Genomic DNA, 15,238 nt, shown 5'->3' on the forward strand with positions numbered 1-15,238 from the left:
CATAATTCAAGGGAAGTAATAACCTTTAAAGGGAAATGATTTCTATACCTGCCAAATGATAAATAGAAATTGTATTTCAATGCGGCGCAGTAGGGGGCATTGTGTTTCTGACAAACACATCTCTTGTTGGGTCACTAAGTCAAAGGTCAAGGTCACTGTGACCTCCAACAAATAAAAAAAATCTGACAAGTTTTCGCAGCGGAGCTTGACACCCGTTATGCGGTGCTCTTGTTTACACATACAATTTATTTTGATTTTAGCATTTGTTACTTAAATATCCAGTATTCATCTTACATGAATTCTGATTGCTTAAATATCAAGTATTCAGCTTAAAAGATTCACACTAGCATTCTTATTGGAAAACCAGTGAAGCGTTATATTTAAAAGCATTCTGATTGGTTGGCAGGTCCAGCAGTCATACTTTCCCTATCATTCTGATTGGTTGTTTTCAGGATCACTCAGTACAAGGAGACCATAGATCAGTACGAAGACCGGATCAGTCGCATGAAAAATGAGATGAGGCGACTTAATAGTCTTGACCAGACATGTAAGCACTACTAAAATAATTTGACAAGCATTCTTGGAAAACTGGGCTTAATGCATGTGCGAAAATGCCGTCCCAGATTAGCCTGTGAAGTCCGCACAGAGTAAGCATGGATTACCTTTTTGACTTTGATGGAGTTTTTTGTTTGTAAGAAGTGTTTTTTTTTAAGCAAAAAACCAGTTTATGCGTTGAGTGTTGTCCCTGATTAGCCTGTGCAGACTGCATTTAGGACATTTTACACACATGCATTAAGTTTTCCTTGAACGAGGCTATTTTTTTATGTAAAAATTAAATAAATGGGCAGTTTGTCATGCTTTTTGATGTTTTGGTCTTTTTTTAACATTGTTTTGATAGACCTTCTCACAGTTGTGTGCAAGACAGTCTGCAATTTAATATTTGTAGGAGGTATGTCAGTGCTCTGACATGCTCTTATTCTTTCAATTACTTGTATACATGTATTATTGACTCCCTGAATGAATCCGTATAAAAAATTATTTCTCAGAATTATTATTTTACATGGTTAGTTCCTTATCAACTTTTTGACTTAATAGTTCTTAAATATTTCCTATTAAAAAACATTTTTGATTCTCAACCCCAGTTGATGGGAGGTCACTAAAGGCACCATTGTTTGACGACTCTGGAGAGGACCAACCTCCTAGCGCCAGCAAGACCTCGACTGCCCTGAAGGACACGGGTAACCAGATGGCAATGCCATCCACCCAGCAGCCTGCGCAGCCTTGCACCTACATAGGAGGTAGCAGTGTCAGTGGGGGCATCGTGGACCATTACAAAGTAATTAGACAATAACAAATGTAGTGAGGATATAGTTTAATATTGCAGTTGGCATAGGAAATTAAAGTGCTAAGTAAATCTTCCTATAGAAATTTGACGGTTTTGCCATTTCCAATAGACATTAAACATTTGTGTGATGTCCCCTCATTTCCGTTGATTCCCTCCATTTCAAAGCCCAACACAAGAAATGTATAGTTCAAACTTCCCAACAAACACTGCAAACATCGTCCCCTTCCTTAGTGTAACACAGTAAAATATAGACCTGAGCTAGGTTATATAAAGAATCTTAGTGGATGCTGAATACAAATCTTAAAATAAAAAATAATAATGATAGATTTTCACACTATCAAGTATGCAACTTTCTTAGCATTCTATAATTTAAATATTATTATGCCCCCCTTCGAAGAAGAGGGGGTATGTTGTTTTGCTCATGTCCGTCCACCAGATGGTTTCTGAATTATAACTCAAGAACGCTTAGGCCTAGAATCATGAAACTTCATAGGTACATTGATCATGACTCGCAGATGACCCCTATTGATTTTTAGGTCACTAGGTCAAAGGTCAAGGTCACCGTGACCTGAAATAGTAACATGGTTTCCGGATGATAACTGAAGAACGCTTATGCCTAGGATCATGAAACTTCATAGGTACATTGATCATGACTCGCAGATGACCCCTATTGATTTTCAGGTCACTAGGTCAAAGGTCAAGGTCACGGTTACCCGAAATAGTAACATGGTTTCCGGATGATAACTGAAGAACTCTTATGCCTAGGGTCATGAAACCTAATAGGTAGATTGATCATGACTCGCAGATGACCCCTATTGATTTTCAGGTCACTAGGTCAAAGGTCAAGGTCACGGTGACCCGAAATAGTAAAATGGTTTCCTGATGATAACTCAAGAACGCTCATGGCTAGGATCATGAAACTTCATAGGTACATTGATCATGACTCGCAGATGACCCCAATTGATTTTCAGGTCACTAGGTCAAAGGTCAAGGTCACAGTGACAAAAAACATATTCACACTATGGCTGTCACTACAACGGAGAGCCCATATGGGGGCATGCATGTTTTACAAACAGCCCTTGTTTGAAATTATATTAATTTGTAACATTTTTTTCCACAAAATACTATGCAAAAAAAACAACCTTAAAAGCAACAACAAATTGTTGTTACGGTTATTAACCCTAAGGATTTATGTCAAAATGCTTTCATTCTTACATATCCTATGAAATATATAATCACAAGAGGAGGGGAGATTTATAGAGGAGGGCTTGTAACAAATTCTTTATCTCATGCAATATTGAAAAACAAGAGTTAGGACTTTCGTGCTGACTGCACAGGCTAATCTGGGAAGACATTTGCATTGATATTATGCACATGCATTAACCCAGTTTTCCCAGACGCGGCTTATGTAAGCTAGTTATTCTCCTCGAACGTTTTAGGGGAGCATATAGTTGCAAGTTTTTCCTTCCGTCCGTCACACTTTTCTTTCAGCTTCTCATAGCGCTTTCATTATTTTACCGATCTCTTACATATTTGGCATGGACCTCTACCTTTTGATGAGGTTTGAGGTCACTGGGGTCAAGGTCACCGAGGCTAATAATGGATTTTATCAAGGTCACACTTTGGTTACAGTTCCTCATAGGGAACATAAGGGGAGCATCCATCGTTTTCAACAATACTTGTTTTTGTTTTTTATGCATTCGAGCTAGAATAAAAAGGTTTGATTTAATCTTAATAACAAATTTTCATCAAAAAAACTATTTCAGAACTCTGCATGTTGAAGCCTAGTTTCCCAGATACTCAGAGGCTCCTATAAGCAAAGGCTCTCAATGCAGTTGATCCCGAATAATTATGTTTAAAAACAACTTTATAACCAATTATCATAAAAACTATTTCCATACTCTGCAGGTTTCATCCCAGTTTTCCCAGAAACTCATATAAGCTAAGGCTTTTAATGCATTCAATTCCAAATAATAATTAATAACAAATTATCATAAAAACTATTTTCGAACTCAGGTTTAAGCCCAGTTTTCCCAGAATTAAAGAGACTTATAAGCTATGGCTTAGGATGCAATTGAATAATGATGCTGGAATAAATAGGTTACAACCAAAATTAATAATAAAATTATCACAACTATCCTGACGCTGCAGGTCTGCCTGGTGGAGGCCGAGAACAAGCGACTGAAGCAGGACGTGGAAAAGATGCGTCGGCGAGTGGCGCGCTGGGAGGAGCTCGAAAAGGAGAACATCACCGTTGAGACATTGCGCAGTCTGAAGGGACGTGCAGACCGCCTGGACGCAGTTGAGAAGGAGAACGCCGAATTGAGTGAAAAGATAAAAAAGTGAGTGAGACTTGTTTTGGGCTTATATTCTTCTGTCTTTTTTTGGCAGAATTACCTGCATGATGTAAAGTGTAATTAATGTACATTTTGTGCCAAGATCTCACAGCCGAAGATTAGGTTAAGAAGCACTTGCTTAGAATTAGGTTTAAGAGATCACACTAAAATATGATTTAGCCTAACTATGAGAAAACATGGTTTGATAAATGTGTGTAAAGTGTCATTCCAGATGAGCCTTTGCAGTTGGCACAGGCTAATCAGGGACAACACTTTCTGCTTAAAGTGGATTTTTCCTAAGAAGAGACTTCCTTCAAAGGAAAAATACCCTAAAAGTGGAAAGTGTCGCCCCTGTTTATCTGTGCGGACTTCACAGGCTAATCTGGGACCACACTTTAAGCTCATGTATTAAGCCCATTTTTCAAAGAATGAGACTCCAATGATTTCATATTTTGTTGTCCACAGAATGCAGGAGAAGTTAACGGCCAACACACGAGGTCAGAGGGGATCAGGCAGCTGGGAAGGTATGCTTTCATATTCAATCAGTCCTGGTAAAACTGGGCTTAATGCAAGAGTTATGTGTCGTCCCACTTAGGCCTGTGCAATCTGCAAAGACTAATCAGGGATTATACTTTCAGCCAAACTGGATTTCAAGAGGTTTCCTTTTAGACATAAAAATTCACTTATGCGGAAATTGTCTTCCTTTATTGGCCTGTGCAGGCTGACCGGAGAAGACACTTTAATGCAACTGCATTAAGCCCTGTTGTCCCAAAACTAGGCTAATATTGAATCCATTCTCTGGCATACACATTTGAGACACATTGTTGTATAGTGACATAATAGCATGCATTTCATTAAAGGAACTGTCAACCACAAATGACGAAAAAAGAAAAGTTCTAAAATACCGTATTTCATTACAATTATTATTGATTAAAATATCACAACTGGTACACAGGTGGAAGTAACATACCCAGGATAGTATTTTTTTATTTTTTTAAGGAGCCCAATATATGCATTATTTGACACGCCTCTTTGTTTAAAAGGAATCGGACGCGAGCTATCGATTAAGGGGCAAAAACTGAGAAATATTGTTTAAAGTCTGTCGAAGATTTATTCGGGTTGACATACGGACTGGCAATATTGCTTGGTTATCGACCGACTGTGAGTTAACAGCAGGACAGATTTTTTTCAAGTTAACTTTTTATGCCCACCTTCGAAGAAGAGGGGGTATATTGCTTTGCTCATGTCGGTCTGTCGGTCGGTCCGTCCACCAGGTGGTTGTCAGACGATAACTCAAGAAAGCTTGGGCCTAGGATCATGAAACTTCATAGGTACATTGATCATGACTCGCAAAGACCCCTATTGATTTTGAGGTCACTAGGTCAAGGTCACGGTGACCAGAAATAGTAAAATGGTTTTAGAATGATAACTCAAGAACGCATACGCCTAGGATCATGAAACTTAATGGGTAGATTGATCATGACTTGCAGATGACCCCTATTGATTTTGAGGTCACTAGGTCCAAGGTCACGGTGACCCGAAATAGTAAAATGGTTTCCGGATGATAACTCAAGAACGCATACGCCTAGGATCATGAAACTTCATGGGTAGATTGATCATGACTCGCAGATGACCCCTTAATTTTGAGGTCACTAGGTCAAAGGTCAAGGTCCCGGTGACCTGAAATAGTAAAATGGTTTTCGGATGATTACTCAAGAACGCATACGCCTAGGATCATGAAACTTGATAGGTAGATTGATCATGACTTGCAGATGACTCCTATTGATTTTGAGGTCACAAGGTCAAAAGTCAAGGTCATGGTGACTCGAAATAGTAAAATGATTTTCGGATGATAACTCAAAAACGCTTTTGCCTAGGAACATGACACTTCATAGGTACATTGATCGTGACCCGCAGATGACCCCTATTGATTTTCAGGTCACTAGTTTTTTTAAACCTCTTATAAATTACCACAGCCCACATTATAATTTTTTTTTTTAAACAACTTATAAATTACCACACCCCACATTATACCCCCCCTCTCACTCCCCCCACCCCCCCTACCCCCCCCCCCCCAATTTTTATGCCCCCCTTCGAAGAAGAGGGGGTATATTGTTTTGCTCATGTCGGTCGGTCTGTCGGTCCGTCCACCAGGTGGTTGTCAGACGATAACTCAAGAACGCATACGCCTAGGATCATGAAACTTCATGGGTAGATTGATCATGACTTGCAGATGACCCCTATTGATTTTGAGGTCACTAGGTCAAAGGTCAAGGTCACGGTGACCCGAAATAGTAAAATGGTTTCCGGATGATAACTCAAGAACGCATACGCCTAGGATCATGAAACTTCATGGGTAGATTGATCATGACTCGCAGATGACCCCTTGATTTTGAGGTCACTAGGTCAAAGGTCAAGGTCCCGGTGACCTGAAATAGTAAAATGGTTTTCGGATGATTACTGAAGAACGCATACGCCTAGGATCATGAAACTTGATAGGTAGATTGATCATGACTTGCAGATGACTCCTATTGATTTTGAGGTCACAAGGTCAAAGGTCAAGGTCACGGTGACTCGAAATAGTAAAATGGTTTTCGGATGATTACTCAAGAACGCTTTTGCCTAGGATCATGACACTTCATAGGTACATTGATCGTGACCCGCAGATGACCCCTTTTGATTTTCAGGTCACTAGTTTTTTGAAACCTCTTATAAATTACCACAGCCCACATTATAATTTTTTTTTTAAACAACTTATAAATTACCACACCCCACATTATACCCCCCTCTCACTCCCCCCACCCCCCTACCCGCCCCCCCCGCCCCCCCCCCCCCAATTTTTATGCCCCCCTTCGAAGAAGAGGGGGTATATTGTTTTGCCCATGTCGGTCCGTCCACCAGGTGGTTGTCAGACGATAACTCAAGAACGCATACGCCTAGGATCATGAAACTTGATGGGTAGATTGATCATGACTCGCAGATGACCCCTATTGATTTTGAGGTCACTAGGTCAAAGGTCAAGGTCACGGTGACCCGAAATAGTAAAATGGTTTCCGGATGATAACTGAAGAACGCATACGCCTAGGATCATGAAACTTCATGGGTAGATTGATCATGACTCGCAGATGACCCCTATTGATTTTGAGGTCACTAGGTCAAAGGTCAAGGTCACGGTGACCTGAAATAGTAAAATGGTTTTCGGATGATTACTCAAGAACGCATACGCCTAGGATCATGAAACTTGATAGGTAGATTGATCATGACTTGCAGATGACTCCTATTGATTTTGAGGTCACAAGGTCAAAGGTCAAGGTCACGGTGACTCGAAATAGTAAAATGATTTTCGGATGATAACTCAAAAACGCTTTTGCCTAGGAACATGACACTTCATAGGTACATTGATCGTGACCCGCAGATGACCCCTATTGATTTTCAGGTCACTAGTTTTTTTTAACCTCTTATAAATTACCACACCCCACATTATAATTTTTTTTTTTAAACAACTTATAAATTACCACACCCCACATTATACCCCCCTCTCACTCCCCCCCACCCCCCCCCCCAATTTTTATGCCCCCCTTCGAAGAAGAGGGGGTATATTGTTTTGCTCATGTCAGTCTGCCGGTCGGTCTGTCGGTCCGTCCACCAGGTGGTTGTCAGACGATAACTCAAGAACGCATACGCCTAGGATCATGAAACTTCATGGGTAGATTGATCATGACTCGCAGATGACCCCTATTGATTTTGAGGTCACTAGGTCAAAGGTCAAGGTCACGGTGACCCGAAATAGTAAAATGGTTTTCGGATGATAACTCAAAAACGCTTAGGCCTCGGATCATGACACTTCATAGGTACATTGATCGTGACTCGCAGATGACCCCTATTGATTTTCAGGTCACTAGGTCAAAGGTCAAGGTCACAGTGACAAAAATCGTATTCACACAATGGCTGCCACTACAATGGACAGCCCATATGGGGGGGCATGCATGTTTTACAAACAGCCCTTGTTTTGAAAGATTGTCCAATTGCCCATAGGAGGATCAAGGCATGCTTTGAATTAAAGCTACTTTTGACATTTTTGCGACCTGCAAAGACAGGTCTATGATAAATTCTAGTTAATGACCTTGTTATGATTCCAATATCAGCGGTTGGGGATTTTTTTTCATGGCTCTTTGTCAATTTTTTCTCATTACACATGATTTTATATATTTATTTGAATATATTGGGCTCCTAAAAAAAAAAAAAATACTATCCAGGGTACGTTACTTCCACCTGTGGACTGGTATATTACAATACTTGAAAAAAGTTCATATTTTCAGTATATTCGGTAATAAAATTTTGTGATGTGAAATAGAAAGTACATCGCGAAAATAGGTGACATAACGATATACACACTATAAATAACGCAAGTAGATTGTTCATTTTATGTATAAAATATATACAATTCACTATTCATGTACAATTTGCATTCCTGGGTTTACCACGTGACGAATATGATCAATCTACTGACGTTATTTATAGTTAACTGGTAGTTACCTGGTACAAAGACCTATAGATAACACAGATTGGAAACTCTCGTCTTCGCGATAGCGATATGCGATAATATCTAACGCCGGACGCGGGTCACGTGACATCGATTTTGGAGATGCCGGTGTACCTGTAGATTCTTCCCTGTTCCAGCTACTTGCGGCCATTTTGTTTTAAAGCAATCAATTATTGGCAAAGTCGGTCGCCGCAAACAAACATTGAATATTTTTTGTGTAAATAATAAGTTTTTATTTTCTTTGTTGATAATGCTTCAGGTTTTGGTAGTTATTATTCTTATGTATTATTAATTTATCGGAATTTGAAAGAGAACAATGGATTTGTTCATTTTCGATAATTTTTGAAAAATCGAAAGGCCCAAACGATTTTTTTCAAAAACTTCTTCATTTCTCATCACAGATTGATTAAGTAAGATGGTTATGCTAGGTGAGATGTTAATCTAGGTATGATTTATAAAAAGAAGACAAAAATAAGGCATTTTAAAGGATTTTGCCTTTGTACAATTTTATACTGTTATTTCATTCAATCATTTTCACACCTGTCGCCAAAGTGGTTTGTTTCTTTTTTTTAAACTTTTCTACTTCTCATCCCAAATCGTTGAAGTATGATTTTTATGCTAGAAGAGATGTTAATCTAAGTATAAATTACAAAAACGTAGAAGAAAATGTTCAATCTAAGTATTTGGCCTTATACAATGTTGGTACAATTTTAAGCTCTTTTCCTCTTTTGTACACGATTGCTGTCAAACGTGTTTTTGTTCTTTTTGATAAACTTTTTTATTTTCATCCTAAATAGATAAAGTAAGATTTTTATGCTTGGTGATATGTTTATCTAGGTTTTAATTAAACAAACTGGAGGAAAATGTTCATTTTAAAGGATTTTGGCCTTGTACAGAGTTGGTACAATTTTTAGCTCTTATACCCTATTGTACACACCTGTCGTCAAACGTACTTTGGCTCATTGTGAAAACCTTTGTCATTTTTCATACAAACATAACATCTCCTTCAGTTTGCTAATTGATCCGACAATTTACACGCGCGTGAAATGTTTTTTTGTTGTTTTTTTCCCGAAATCCTTGTCCATGACACTTAGAGCTTTTATTTATTACCAATGGGAAAATAACTTGGTTACAAACAAAACTTTGATAACCTATAACTCATGAATAAGATCTAAATAAAAAATAGAGAATTAAAAAAATTGAAAAAATCCACAGAATCAATATTGAAATAAGACTAACTGAAACTGTTTTTGGATCTAACGATCATAGCATTTATTATACTGCAATGTTGTTTTTATCAGAGACCTAGATCTATGTGTCCACATATTTCTATCCGTTTTGAAATAATATTATTTTATAAGGTTTTAAATGTTTGGATTAAAAATGAATACAAGAAAATTTTATCAGCAAAAGCCTTTCAAATAAATTATTCAACGGCATTCTCGCCGCGATTTGGAAATTCTTATAGCGCTATTACACCTAACGATCGCTGCATTATAAATTCATATTTAAGGTTAATAGAATCGAGATTTTGTAAAAGCATAATTACTCAGGTTTCTATGAAACTTTATTTTATAAAAATTGGATCATTATTGACCAAGCTACAGCCGCCTTTCTATAGCGAACTAACATTTTCGCATAACTTTGCTCGATAATCGTAGCCGTTGCTACTGAACACGTCTCTATCTTATCGCAATCGTGATACATCGGCTGTCTTCGAAATCCTCCGATTGATTGATCGAGTAAATCGTCTGCTGATCCAAAGTGTTCTTATCAGTTTCTCGACCACGTGACCCCGCCTCGAGATAGCCCGATAAGGCGCGAAGTTTCCAATCTGTGTATTCTATAGGTCTTTGCCTGGTAGACATACCCAGTAAATTTTATTACCAAATATACTGAAAATATGAAAACTTAACAACTTGTTTCAAGTAATGTAATATACCAGTCGTGATATTTTAATCAATATAAACTAATAATTGTAAAAAATACGGTATTTTACATCTTTTCTTCGTCGTCGAGGTTGACAGTCCCATTAACATATGCTGTAGTGTATATTTAAGTGTGGTTAAAATATTGTGAAAAATCTAAATATTAATTAACAAGTAGGTAGTTAGTTAAAATAATACTGTTGTACGGTCTCGAGGATTATCTACATGATGAGATATTCTTTTACACTGCATCATTTTTAGCTCGGCTCTTTTCGGAGAAAACACGAGGGTATTGTCATTGCCAGCTCGTCTGCTTCGTGCTAAAACCTTAAAATAATATGCGCATTTTTATGCCCCCAATAGGGTGGCATATAGCAGTTGAACTGTCCATCAGTCAGTGTGTCTGTCCGCCCATCCGGAAAAAAACTTAAACATTGACCATAACTTTTTAAATATTTTTGAAGATAGCACCTTGATATTTGGCATGCATGTGTATCTCATGGAGCTGCACATTTTGAGTGGTAAAATTTCAAGGTGAACATCGTCTTTCAAGGTCTCGGGTCGAAAAAAACGAAGTCAAGGAAAGTAATAAGTTTTAAGTGGACATAGTTATCTGACCTGCTCACGTATATTTTGTTAAATAAATCAAAGCGGCGCAGAAGGCGGCATTGTGTTTCTGACAAACACATTGTGGTAAAAGGTCAAGGTCATCCTTTACGGTCTACGGTAAAAAATACAGATTTAAGGGAAGTAATAAGCTTTAAAAAGGGAGAAAATTATTCAATATTGAACATAGCCACTTCATATATTTGGCATGCATGTTTATCTCATGGAGCTGCACATTTTAAGTGGTGAATCTACAGTCACGGTAGTGGCTTTTAATTATTTGCTACTAAAAATAGACATTTGTTTACAGACAATTATTATCAAGGGAAGTAATTTATATAATTATAAATCTCATATTGTATATTTCCTTACCAAGAATTGAAGTTCTATTCACAGTTATTGTACAGATTTTTTATTTTGATTATTTATAACCCAAATGATTGATTTGTCAAAGTTTTTTTTTAAATGATATAATTATAATTTCTTTGATGTTCATTACATACCTGTGGACTAATGTCCATAGATACATGATCAACTCTGGCTATGAATTTTATGAAAAAGAAAAAAAAACACTCTTGCTATGATCTCTTTTAAACCACAGGCTTTGGTTGTCAGTGATGTCTGACATGGTCATAACTGACTGTGAGACCCCCCCCCCCCCTCCCCCTACTAGGGAAGTAATAACCTTTAAAGGGAGATGATTTCTATACCTGCCAAATGATAAATAGAAATTTTATTCCAATGCGGCGCAGTAGGGGGCATTGTGTTTTTTGACAAACACATCTCTTGATCACTGTTGCATTGAGCTGAAAAGAATTAACAAGTCAAAATAGTTAGTTAAAATGTGGTAACTGACCAATTATCTGCAACTCATCTTGCTACCAGTTGTTTATAAAAAATATATATTATATTCGATATTTTACATGACAGTACAGTCCTCTTAGCCGAGTGAAACTGTCTTTTATTAGGATCGAAGTTAGTGTTTGTGTGTCGTGTGAACAAAGCTGTACTTAAACTGAAATTAGATTCACATCGTATATGCATGATCAGTTGTCAAACCAAAGTACGGTTGATATTCAAATGCAGTATTTTTCTCTTTCTGTGATATTGTTTTATTATATTGATGCTGCATTAACAAATATAAGTTTATATGAAGTGAAAACACCAAAAATAAACAACAGTTGCGATAGACACCTATAAACATAGCATAATACTGTTAGATGAGCATATCACTTTAACATATGCTCTAAAATCAAAGAGCTTCCACCTACAACTTTGAAACTTCATATGTAGCTGCACCTTGATGAGTTCTACACGCCACACACCCATTTTTGGGTCACTAGGTCAAATTCCAAGGTCAATGTGACCTCTAAAAAGAATAATTAATACTGCACTCGCAGCCGAGTGTTGGCATCCCGCTTTGCGGTGCTCTTGTTTATATTAAAAATTAATAATTAAAAGCACTATTCAAAAAGGTTTTCTGTATCGTTTTATGTTAAAATTAATGTATTAATCAATGTTACACACCTGCATGTAACTTTCATTTATTTTATTTAGACTTTACTAAATCACATATCTGTTAACAGTTAAAACTGTCTAGTTAAATGCATTTTCCAATTATGAGTTCTGATTGTATGTGAACAATTCACATGCTCTAATAGTCTAGAACATGATCTTTGTGTGTGTTCCTGCGCAGACAAGTTTCGGCGCGGAATGGACTGTTCCATGTTGGAGGTCAGCACACTGAGCGCCAGTCCCAGCAAGTCTGCACGCAGTCCTAGCAAGCCTGTAAACGGCCCCAGGTACCACGTGCCAGACCTGAATCCTGGGCCCAAGAAGACACCTGACGACGTGGATGGCTGCAAGCCCTCATGAAGGAAGAAAACGGGTTTAAATGCATGTGTTTAAAGTGTTTGTCCCAGATAAGCTATAAGGGTTATTCTTTCTGCCTAGACTTGATGGCTGAAAAACCCTTGTGGGAACGCTCACACTTTGCTAGAAATACATTATGACTTCAAGTGCTTGAAATGAAGTAGCATTGAGCTGTTGATTTGGTTCTAAAATGTGTTTTAAAATGTTTGCTACATTTGTTATTTCCAAGAGATGTTTATAATTATCTAAAACCAAAAATGGCTTTGCGTTTGAATGTGTTCAAAATGACCCCAAAAAATGTGATAATATTTAGTAAAATTTGTAGCTTTTTATGTCCCCCACTATAGTACTGTTGGTCTGTTGGTTGGTTGGTTGGTTTGAGCCAACTTTAACATATGCAATAACTTTTGCAATATTGAAGATAGGAACTTGATATTTGGCATGCATATGTATCTCACGGAGCTGCACATTTTGAGTGGTGAAAGGTCAAGGTCATCCTTCAAGGTCAAAGGTCAAATTTATGGGTCAAATCGCTCATTTAATGTACACTTTTGCAGTATTTCAATATTTAAGATAGCAACTTGATATTTGGCATGCATGTGTATCTCATGGAGCTGCACAATTTGAGTGGTGAAAGGTCAAGGTCATCCTTCAAGGTCAGAGGTCAAATATATGTGGCCCAAATCACTAATTTTATGAATACTTTTGCAATATTGAAGATAGCAACTTGATATTTGCCATGCATGTGTATCTCATGGAGCTGCACATTTTTAGTGGTGAAAGGTCAAGGTCATCCTTCAAGGTCAAATATATGGGTCAAAATTGCTCATGTAATGTCACTCCTGCAATATTGAAGCTAGCAATTTTATATTTGAAATGCATGTGTATCTCATGGAGCTGCACATTTTGAGTGGTGAAGGGTCAAGGTCATCCTACAAGGTCAAACATCATATAGGGGGACATTGTGTTTCACAAACACATCTTGTTGTTTTCATTCTTGGGGAAATAATTGTTTTTCATTTGTTACATTATGGTTGATTTCTTAATCAATAAATTTCTATGTTTTTATCTATGTCCAACAAGCCAAAAGTGTTTAAGCAGGATTCCAGGAGAAGAAGGGCATTCCATTTTTTGCCACACACATTAAAATGAATTCCAACCTGTTTTGTGCATTTTCCATTTGTACAGATAGACCTGATGTGTTTTTGTAAAGGCTATTGTCAAATTTATTAAGTATCACAGAGTATAACTTGATATCAACATCAACTTACTTTTACCTAACACAATGTTATATGAAGTATTTGCTGAATTAATGTGGAAACAGCACAATTAAGTTCTGTAACTTACAATTAAAAAGGTTACCTATTTAACCCTTTCAGTGCGGGAACCGAATTTTGAAGGCCTTTGCAAACAGTTTGGATCCTGATGAGACGCCACGTTCTGTGGCGTCTCATCTGGATCCAAACTGTTTGCTATTCTGAAAGTATTCTTTGAAAAAAATCAAAGAAAATGCTAATTTTAGAAATTCAGCAGACGACATTTTAGCAGACGACAAATTTCCCAGCATGCAAAGGGTTAACAATAATCATTAAGGAGGGTCCGCACATTCCCCCCGCCTTTCAGGCCTATATAGTTTTGTATATAGTAAGGCTTCATTACTAAATGTTTAGATTGTTTCATATGACTGATATAAATGTTTGTAAATACACAAGTAACTATAATATATTCAATTTATATTTGATGCTCGTATATACACGACCTTTGTAAATATGTTTGGTTTGTACAGACTTGATTCGCACATAACAAGAATTGTTTCTGTACAAAAAAATTCGGGGAAGCATATAGTTCGCAGTTTGTCCTTACTTCCTTCTTTCCTTAATTCACACTTTTGTTACACTATCTCATAGCGCCTTCAATAATACTTCCTTGTTTACTTCTTTCCTTCCTTCACATTTTTGTTACACTTTCTCATCGCGCCTTCAATAATAATAGATTTTCTCCAAGGGAGCATCCATCATTTTCAACGATACTTGTTATGTTTACCGCACCTAGTGAGAGAAACACTTGAGAGAAACACTGGGCGTAGAATCAAATGTCAATACCTGTAACTGAATCAGAGTACCGGTAATATTTTTCCGTTTGTATTGTATATTAGATGATTTTGAGTGTACTGTAGGCATGCAGTTGAGAGACATTGGAAATTGTGTGGCATTTTGTCTGTCAATGATATTCTTGTGTGAATAGTGTCAACAGTCTGCACCTAGCTACGTATATTAAAATACTGCATGCAAGTAATAATCTTTTGTTATTGTTTGGAAAACGCACCAGAAAAGTAGAAATTCTGAGTACAAAACAACAGACCTGAAGATAAAACAAAAAATATACATGTATTATCGTTTTTACTCAGGTGTTGAAGTCTTTGTAGGTATTGCTATTACAGTGTTACACAACGGTAATACATAAAGATAGATATAATAAGGATGTCACCCTTTATGTACCAGTCCCCTTATGTACCACCCCTTTATGTACCACTATCTGACCCTATATGTACCATATATATAATATATAGAGATAAGTAATATATGGTTTAATATGAAGGTGGTGTTAA

At 37.3% G+C, this 15,238-nt stretch overlaps 1 protein-coding gene across 4 annotated transcripts in view; it reads left to right on the plus strand.

The window, feature by feature from the left end:
* LOC127843213 (centromere-associated protein E-like) overlaps positions 1 to 14,221 on the plus strand; it is a 91,885-nt gene extending 77,664 nt beyond the window's left edge. For 2 of the 4 annotated variants that reach the window (XM_052373071.1, XM_052373072.1), the window contains exons 25-29: positions 453 to 547; positions 1,143 to 1,336; positions 3,497 to 3,687; positions 4,147 to 4,205; positions 12,455 to 14,221. In XM_052373071.1, the coding sequence (XP_052229031.1) occupies positions 453 to 547; positions 1,143 to 1,336; positions 3,497 to 3,687; positions 4,147 to 4,205; positions 12,455 to 12,633 (718 nt within the window). In that variant the 3' untranslated portion in view covers positions 12,634 to 14,221. The remainder of the gene's footprint in view (positions 1 to 452; positions 548 to 1,142; positions 1,337 to 3,496; positions 3,688 to 4,146; positions 4,206 to 12,454) is intronic. The other 2 variants (XR_008032137.1, XR_008032138.1) reach the window with 2 other exon arrangements.
* Positions 14,222 to 15,238: the final 1,017 nt, after the last annotated feature.

This window comes from Dreissena polymorpha, chromosome 8 (genome assembly GCF_020536995.1).
Source record: "Dreissena polymorpha isolate Duluth1 chromosome 8, UMN_Dpol_1.0, whole genome shotgun sequence".
Classification (NCBI taxonomy): Eukaryota; Metazoa; Mollusca; class Bivalvia; order Myida; family Dreissenidae; genus Dreissena; species Dreissena polymorpha.